General features: G+C 39.5%; 1 protein-coding gene across 2 annotated transcripts in view; it reads right to left on the bottom strand.

Annotated features, from left to right (window-relative positions):
* Positions 1-8599, bottom strand: part of incenp (inner centromere protein) — a 13167-nt gene that overhangs the window by 1981 nt on the left and 2587 nt on the right. The window contains exons 2-20 of one of the 2 annotated variants that reach the window (XM_005730120.1): positions 8327-8472; positions 8126-8236; positions 7407-8035; positions 7265-7319; positions 6315-6375; positions 6129-6234; positions 5996-6032; positions 5762-5849; positions 5530-5670; positions 5201-5218; positions 4084-4193; positions 3888-4008; positions 3682-3789; positions 3433-3572; positions 2577-2697; positions 1545-1643; positions 1265-1300; positions 980-1042; positions 736-892 (exon numbers count right to left, since the gene is read on the bottom strand). In XM_005730120.1, coding sequence (XP_005730177.1) covers positions 736-892; positions 980-1042; positions 1265-1300; positions 1545-1643; positions 2577-2697; positions 3433-3572; positions 3682-3789; positions 3888-4008; positions 4084-4193; positions 5201-5218; positions 5530-5670; positions 5762-5849; positions 5996-6032; positions 6129-6234; positions 6315-6375; positions 7265-7319; positions 7407-8035; positions 8126-8236; positions 8327-8463 — 2338 coding nt within the window. In that variant the 5' untranslated portion in view covers positions 8464-8472. The remainder of the gene's footprint in view (positions 1-735; positions 893-979; positions 1043-1264; positions 1301-1544; positions 1644-2576; positions 2698-3432; positions 3573-3681; positions 3790-3887; positions 4009-4083; positions 4194-5200; positions 5219-5529; positions 5671-5761; positions 5850-5995; positions 6033-6128; positions 6235-6314; positions 6376-7264; positions 7320-7406; positions 8036-8125; positions 8237-8326; positions 8473-8599) is intronic. The other variant, XM_005730121.1, reaches the window with a different exon arrangement.

The following is an 8599-nucleotide window of genomic DNA, read 5'->3' as shown; positions in this document are numbered from 1 at the left end:
CTTCCACCTGCACTTTCAACTGGACCACGGCCAATCAGAGAGGTCCCACCCCTTACCATCTGATTGGTTTAGTCCACGATAGGGGCATAATGTGTGTCTGTTGCTGACCACAGGGAAGGTTGCAGAATTTTTTATTTTTTTTGGCTACCTGAGCAGTTGGTCGCACAGGTGCAACCAAATATTTTTTATTTTATTTTATTTTTTTAGTCGCACCACTGAAAAATTTGGTCGCATTTGCGACTCTAGAGCCCTGATATACATCACAAAATAGTGCCTTTCTAAATTCTGTGAATCTCGGGCACCTCAACTTGTCTCAGATTTTCAAAGCAGGGTCTTAAAAAAACCATCATGGTGCTGGGCCATTTCCGTTCACCAGCAATTCCCTAAATTTAGGGGGGAAAGAAAGAAAACCCCAAACGCCAGACATGGTGGGGGAAGGAGGGGAAAAAAAAAAAAAAAAAAAAAAAAAATTCTCTCCGTCTTCTTGATGCAAACACAAATTCAGGCTTGGTGACCCAGATAGAGGAGAGTTCGAGTTAGAGTTAGAGTTAATGGAGGTCACAATATTTCTTTGACTGGAGCTGTGTAGTAGCAGTAGTAGGACTCCATGGTGAATTTTGAGCTTAGTATGAATCCACCGTAACAATTTGAGACAATCAATTATAACTGAGCTGGATTAACATGTAACACATAAGCACTTCAGGTATACTGAAGAGTTAAGAGATCATTAAATACCTTCTGCCCAGGATGGAATAGGCTTCCTTGGTGCAGACTCGTCATCAGTAGAGTCATCACTGTTTTGGTCCATCCCATAGTCTTCTGAATTTTTGGACAAAATCAAAGGTTTATCGCCACCCTTTGGCGTGATGGCATATGACTGTGGCGAGGAGTGCTGCAGAAAGAGGAGGGAAAAAAATTATTTAGTCTTTGTTTAGAATAAATATACGTGTGTTAAAAATACATAAAAACAATCACATACCTCAATATCAACAGTCACGTTGAGATCACCACCTTTTCCTACAGGTGTGCTCATTACTGAGCGCTGAACAGTTCAAGAAAATTGGGAAATTACACGTTAATTTACACCCTTTGAAACATTTATTATAAATGTTTGCTACTGAGAAACTAAATTAAATGCTAATCTATTACCTTTGTCATGGACACACACGTAATCATTTTCACATGCTTATTAAGGCTTCAGATGAAGAGACATGGTATAATGAATATAATCTAATGTAAAAAGTATAATATCTATTGTTATTACCTCAATATCCACAGTCACATTTAGGTTAGCAGCAGTCTGTATTGCATGGGGAGAGGGAGAAGGAAATTTAATAAGGTTTAGGGAAAAAACAACAACAACAACAACACAAAAAAAAAAAAAAACACCCTTAAAAGCGGTTTCATTTGAAATATTTTTGTTGACTATATGATCTCAAATAACAGAACGCATAGAAACACAGGAAATGTTTCTGTAGTTTGGGTTTGCTCCCCAGTTTGTACCTATGTTAAGATGTCTCGATGAACTGAAGGTTTTGCTGTACCTGTGTTTTAGCAGCCTCTTGAGCAGCAGCGTCCCTCTGCTTAGCAGCTTCCAGCTCTTTAGCAGCTTTCTCTTTTGCTGCCAGCCTTTGCTGCTCCTCCTAGTGGAAGAAAAACCAGACAGCTGAGCAGCTGCAGTCACAAACAGCTGCTGACAGACGTCCTCATACATTAAGTTAATGAGATTACCACGTGTTGAGTTTTTATGAGAAGAGAAAACTTTCCGAGTCATTTCCTGAAAGAGTCCTGCTAATTAACATCTGCTGAAGTGGATCCCCATCAAACACCGTGAACGAGAAGCTCTAGCATAGACAGTGGAGAACCTGCTGCAGTCTTTACATACCTCACTGACCATGACATCAAATGCAAGAAAGCCACAGACTTGCATGTTTCTGCCACACTGATTATGTGTGTGCACTTTCACCGTTCAATACTTTAGGACTAAACATTGAAGTAAATCTGATTTCCTTTGCTCTGCTAAATTGAAAGTACCTGAAGTAATTTTCTCTGCCACATACAAAAATGAGCTGAAATACTGAAGCCACTGACAAGTGAACTGTGATGCTGCATCACATTGCTTTGCTGGGAAAGCACCCAGCAATAACACATATTGGTACATACACCACAGAGAAAAAACAAACACCACCACAGGTTCACATTAGGACCAATACCTTATAGTTTGGGCCAATTAAAATGGTGCTTGTAATATGCATCATCAGGGATTGTAACATCTAGTCCTTTTATTTAATAATGCTGCTAATAATAATAATAATAATAATAATAATAATAATAATAATAATAATAATAATAATAATAACAATAACAACAACAACAACAACAACAACACAGACTCACATCTTTAATTTCAGGGTATTCACATCCATGTTTCCTAATCATCTGAATCAAGTTCTATTTTTTGTTTTTAAATATCAAGCCCAAACATGGGGAATTCCACTCACTTTTTATTTCTCTTATTAGGAGTAACTATTGCGAGTGCTCAAACATCAAGTTTTGTTTGAAATTCCGTTTCTTACCAGTTTTCTTTTTTCCTCGAGTGCCTTCCTTTTCTCCTCGAGTTCCCTCATCTCTTTCTCTCTCGCTGCTCTCTCAACTTCACGCTGCAGAGCAAGAGCTTTTTCTTTCTCCACTCGCTGTCTGCAAGCACAAACATCACATCAACTTTAAAAACAAAATCCAAAAACAAAACCTGGAGTGAAATCGCATCCTTTTCTTACAGCCTTTAACAATCTTTTTTGTTTGTCATTTCAGGTAATTAACACTTTAGGTATGTTAGGTATGGTGTTTTGTATATACACTACTCCTCCACATCACTGATCACAGTTTCCTGTTAACTGTTTCCATCTGTGAGGGACAGAGAGTAATAAAGGACAATTTATGGATGTTTGGAAAGTGAGAAATTTATTAATCATTTGAAATTCACATTGTTTAAGTCCTACTTCGCAGAGCAAAAAGTTTCCAGTGCAGCAGGATGATATCAGAGCCACCACAGCTCTTAGCACTAAAGTTAACAATAGCCTTTTAAGCTAAACATCTGGAGTTATATTTGTAACGGTGACTGTTAATGTTAACAACTGTGGATATATTTTATCTGATAAGCCCAAGTAACAGGTGTCCTTAAATTGGCAGCGGGGTCATTTATAATATGGAGCAGACTGGTTGTATAGCCAAACAAGAGAAAAGACCCCGGTCCTTTCTTTTTTTTGGGGATACATTTTCAGTTTAAGAGGAAAAAACCGTTACAGTTAGTGGATTCTTAGAAAAGCCAATCAAAACCTAACAGTACTAATATATGCTCTTGTTTAATCAGGACCACATATTATTCTTCTGCATTCCTGTATACTGTGAGAAGTATTGAAATCATCATATGACCTTTCCGCAGCAGCTTGCCGTTCCCTCTCCAGCTCCCTTTCCCTCTCGTGTTCTTGTTCTCTCTTCAGCTCGAGAGCTTTACGAGCCTCTTCCTCAGCTTTCTTCTTGGCCAGCAACTCTTGCTGTCGCTTTTCTTCCTCCTGATTTAACAAACAAACAAACAAACATGCATGCAGTATAAGAAAATATAGTGCCTTTAACCCTCTGCACAAGAGCTGTAGTGCCAATACTCCACAAAAAGCAAATAACCTGCTGAATCTTCTTCTTTCTGGCCTCCTCTTCCATTTTCCTCTTCTGTTCTAGCTCCTCTTGACGCTTCAGGGCCGCTTTCTTCTTGGCCTTCTCCTCCGCCACGCGCTGCATGAATGTGTAGAATGGGAAAGACCGAGCAAACGTGAGTTGGTTTCTTTTAAAGTGGAATATACAGATTCAGGCCCAACAGAGCTGTTGCATACCTTATCATTTTTCTCATCAAGCTGAGCCATTTTTTGCTCAATCTTCTTCTTCTTCTCTTCCTCCCTCTGCTCCTCTTTTACTTTGGCCTCAAAGACTCTTCTTAACCTCTCGTCCCTCTTCCTAGAAGACGATGTTAGAAGTTAATTAAAGAAATTTAAGTTGTGCCTTTGATTCTGAAATATGTGCATGGTTAACCTTTTAAGTTCCTCCTGTTTCCTCTTCTTATCCTCTTCCATTTTCCTCATCCTTTCCTCCTCTTGCTCCTGCTTCTTTTTAAGTGCTTCAAGTTTGTTGCGCTCTTTTGTCTGAGAATATAGAACAAAGAAGTTACAAATTAAGTCGATTTTCAAACTAAAAACCTCATCCTGTCAAAGAAATATGATCAAGATGCTGTAAGGTGAAAAGGTGGCAAACAATCATAAAATTAAAAGAAAAAAAAAAAATAATAATAATTGGGGGGGGGGGGGGGAAGAAGAGAGTGAGAAAGCCCCCTACAAAAATAAAGCAAAAATCCATCCAAAATGCCAGTTTCATGGTCTCCAAAAGGTTCAGTTAAATCAAATGTGCAGATTAAAATAAGGAAACTATGCATTAGCCTTTAGTGTTGCGGACCCGCCTGGGTAAATGGAAATTGCCTATGATCCAAGTTCAACACAAAAAGAAGTAAAGCCATGAGGGAAAAACCACCAAGTGCACAAACACAGCACTGTACAAATCCCAAAAGTAGCTGAATAAGATTACAGGTTATTGTTAGACTCAATCAAGCTCCCATAAAGAGAACTTCACCCCCAGTGCGATATACTTCCCCAGTTTTAGCTTAATCCACAAACAGGTCAATCACATTCAAAAGAAAATAAATAAAAAGCTTGGGTTAAGATGGATTTCTACTTTATGATGAAATAATGTCTCAAAGACAACACTGAGATTACCAAAGCTATTTAAAGTGATTTGATTTCTGTTAGCTTACAACATGACAAACAAAGACCATTAGTGACCCGTGAGATCAGGCTGATGAAATGTTTACAGAGCAGCCCCTTCCACACACGGCCGCTGTGAAACAAATGCATTTGATAAGCTTCAGGTTGTTTACATGCAGGTCGATCTCATGCCCATAAAAAGTGCAGCGCAGAGGCCACCTTTACATTTAGTACTTGACTTTTTATTTAAACACCCAAATGTCATGCCAGTGGGAAAGAGGCTTGGATGGGGAAAGTGCTAAATGAGTACAAGTTTAATCAAGTCACACAATGGGAATATTAAACACCAGCAATGCCCAAAAACAAAGTGCTTCGATGTTTGACATTACACTTACCACTATGCTAGTGTTGAACTGAGGAGAGGAGAAAGCACATCCAAATAAGGTCCGCATAATTCATACCAGACCACAAATATGACCCACAACATTTATGAAGTGCGTTTTGTTTTTATTTGTCCCCCCACATGTTAAGCTCCCATAAGTTTCTCAAATACATACAAGATTTAGGTTTATGGGATGCTCACTGATGAAAGGACCTTTTCACATTAGTCAGATTAAAAGTGACTGAATGCAACTTTAAATTCACTGCAACACTGACATACCGAGCATGTGGAGAGAAGCTGGTACATATTAAATAATGCTACCTCGCAGCGTGTGAAGCTTACCTTAGGATCAATCCTCAGAGGAGTGTTGTGTTTGATGAAGGACTTGATCACTGCGGTCCGGCCGACTGAATTCGGAGTCATCATCAGCATCTGATTCTTTTGGACGGTGTGCAGAAAAGACTTCATGTGGGGTTTGATTGCCTGTTCATCCAGAGCAAACAGAAAGTGTCAAACCTTAAGAAATCCACTTAAAACATGAAAATGTCCATCAACCATATTAAGAGCTTCTTACACTTTGACTTTTCTTGGGAGGAGAGCACCTCTTTGTCGGACTTTCATCTATAGTATCAGGTGCTTTACGCTTAGTGCTGCGACTTGACCTTAAAAATTAATTAATTAATAATAATAAATTAATAAATAAAAAAAAAACCCACACAACACAGGTAGAAAAAAAAAAATAAAAACACAATTCATTTAGTTTTTCCTGTAAATGTGCTCTTTATCACAGCAGTCATATAGCACCCACCTCCGAACTGGCAGCAAATTCAGCTTCTCAGTGACAACTGAAAGAAAACAATGTTTTCAGTGCAAATAAGTCTCAAATGAAATGACATTTAGACTAAAAAAATAAATATTGTATTTGTTAATAGTTTCCATACTTGCTCGGTTAGGAGTCATCTCACTGATAAACAATGATGGGGGCGCCAGTTTGGGTGAGTTTGCAGCCACGGAACGAGTGATGCGCACGAGAGACTGTTGTACACCCTGGTTATCAAATGTTGCTCATTAACACAACTCTACTTCAAAGTTACTGCTTTGATTATTAAAAGGCTCTATGTACATACCTCTGGAGTTCGCTGAGATTTCGGAGGTCCAGCATTATCCACAGATACAGCGTCTGACAGCCTATAGGAGCGAATAAACAAACATCACACTTTATTAGCACTGTTCGTGCAAGTTGGAGTGAAGCAGACTGTGAAATGTTTTTAAATAAAGGATTTTAAAGCCAAAATGGAAGCTGACATTCATCCAGAGCAGGGACTTTAATATGGGTTAAATGTGTTTTTTTTTTTAAAAATTCTGGATCTAATAAGACATCAAGCAGCTGAGTTTTCATGTAGACCAGACAGAGACTAGAGTAGTCAAGTCTGCTAGATGTAAAAGTGTGCATCGGTTTCTTAGATTGCCTCAGAGACAGAAAAGGTCACATTTTAAGACTGTTTTTAAAGTAATACAGTTAGATCATGAGTATTTGGAAAATGGCACTTCTTGTTGTTCCACTGGCAGACATTAGGCCCATGAGATAACACTACCTCCACCATGTCTGACAGATAATGTGGTATGCTTCAGTTTGGTTTCCCTCTTTCTCCATACTTTCTACTTCTCATCATTCTGGTACAAGTTTATCTTGTTTCCACTTGTACAAAGAATTTCTTTCCAGACCTGAGCCAGCTCATTTAGATGATTTCTGGCAAAGTCTAATGTGGGCTTCCTGTTCTTGAGCATAATTTGTAGTTTGCATCGTGTACCAACTTTGTGTATTTACATTCATGAAGGCATCTGTTGATCACAGAACGTGACAATGAGATGTCTACCACCCTCAGCTGCATGAGCCCTAAAGTTAAATCCAACATCACTCCTAGGTTTCGTGCTTACTGGCTTTGGGTAAAGATTTAGTTTAAGCATCAGTAGATTCAAGAAGACCATTCAGAACTTCTTTTTTTTTTTAAAGCGCCGTTACAAAACCATCATTACGATTCCCATATCCTTTTTTTTTTTTTTAAATAACACTCACACTTCCTGGTTTTCCCTCTCCATTTCCTCCTCATCCTCCTCCACGCAAGAGTCATCTACAATAATAAAAAGTCAAACATTTCAAACAGCGCTTTAATAATTGGGAAATTAAGTAATTATAAGCAAACTAGTCCTTTTCTTACCACTAACTTTGGTGCTACATGTGGAGTTACCCGCACGAGTAGCTTTCCTCTTAAGCATGGAGCGGCGCGAGGCACGGCGGACAGATTCTTGAGTCATACTGTGCCGCAGGCCAGCCAGAGAGTGACGTAGCTTCAGGGAGCACTGCACAGAGCTTCGCCTTGAGGTTTGAGCAGATTCAGCTATTGCAATCTTAGCAGCTGTACGGCCAGGAGAGGGCTCAGGCTCTTTTGCAAGCTCAGCAGACAAGCGGTCTGCATGAGAGATGCTGACAACGGCTTCAGGTAAGGGAATCTTAAGAGACTCAGGAGGTGTGGCGTTGCCAACTGTGTCATCTGGTTTGACTTTAGCATCATTCACCTCCTTATTTTCAACCACCACTACCTCCTCCTCCTCCAGCATCTGTGTTTTGTTTTGCACTTCTTCAGCTTTATCACTGTCATGAGGTGACTGGCTCTCATCATCTACCACCTCAGGCTTTGTCTGTTTGTTTCTGCGAGTGGTGCGTTTGGACTGTCCAGTACTGCTGGTGTCAGAGGTGGAGACCTCAGAAATGGGATCCTCTTTAGCAGTGAATTGCAGTGATTTAACAGAAGAGCCACGAAGGTTACTGCGCCTTCCCTTTGAGTATCTAAGCAGGAAAGGATAACATATGAGTTACAAAAAAGGTACAGCACGCTTCAGACTGCCTTCACTAAAAACAGGAACTGATAAAACAAACCTTTGCTTTCCCTGATTTTCTTCTTGGCGACCCAAAGACACACGCTTCCTGCGACTGTTTTTCTTCTGTGACGGCGTTTTTGGCATCAACTCTGGTTCAGCATTAAAATCTCTGAAACAAAGAAAAGAAAGTACTCCATTAGAGAAAAATTAAACACATCTATAGAGTAGAGCTACATAGAAGAACATATTTATAGCCTACCTTGAGAACATGCGATTGGCTTCTTGTTGTATCTCCTCAAGCCAAACCATGTGGACATTATCGATTTCATTGATGATTTCTTGTGCTTTGCCACCTAACATCTGCGTGAGGGATCGCACTGATAGTACAGGGTTCATGGTGACGACCTGAGGCACAAAAAGCCAACAGTTCTGAGATCACAAGAATAGTTAAGACCCAATTTACAGGGGTATAAAAAGACTCATTTTTATCTTTTTTTAGTGCCAAAATCAGCAGGGCTCTCCTTTTTTTTTT

This window comes from Pundamilia nyererei, unplaced genomic scaffold, assembly GCF_000239375.1.
Source record: "Pundamilia nyererei isolate P.nyererei 1_Seehausen unplaced genomic scaffold, PunNye1.0 scaffold00035, whole genome shotgun sequence".
NCBI classification, from domain to species: domain Eukaryota; kingdom Metazoa; phylum Chordata; class Actinopteri; order Cichliformes; family Cichlidae; genus Pundamilia; species Pundamilia nyererei.
This window is presented reverse-complemented; position numbering and strand designations above follow the sequence as displayed.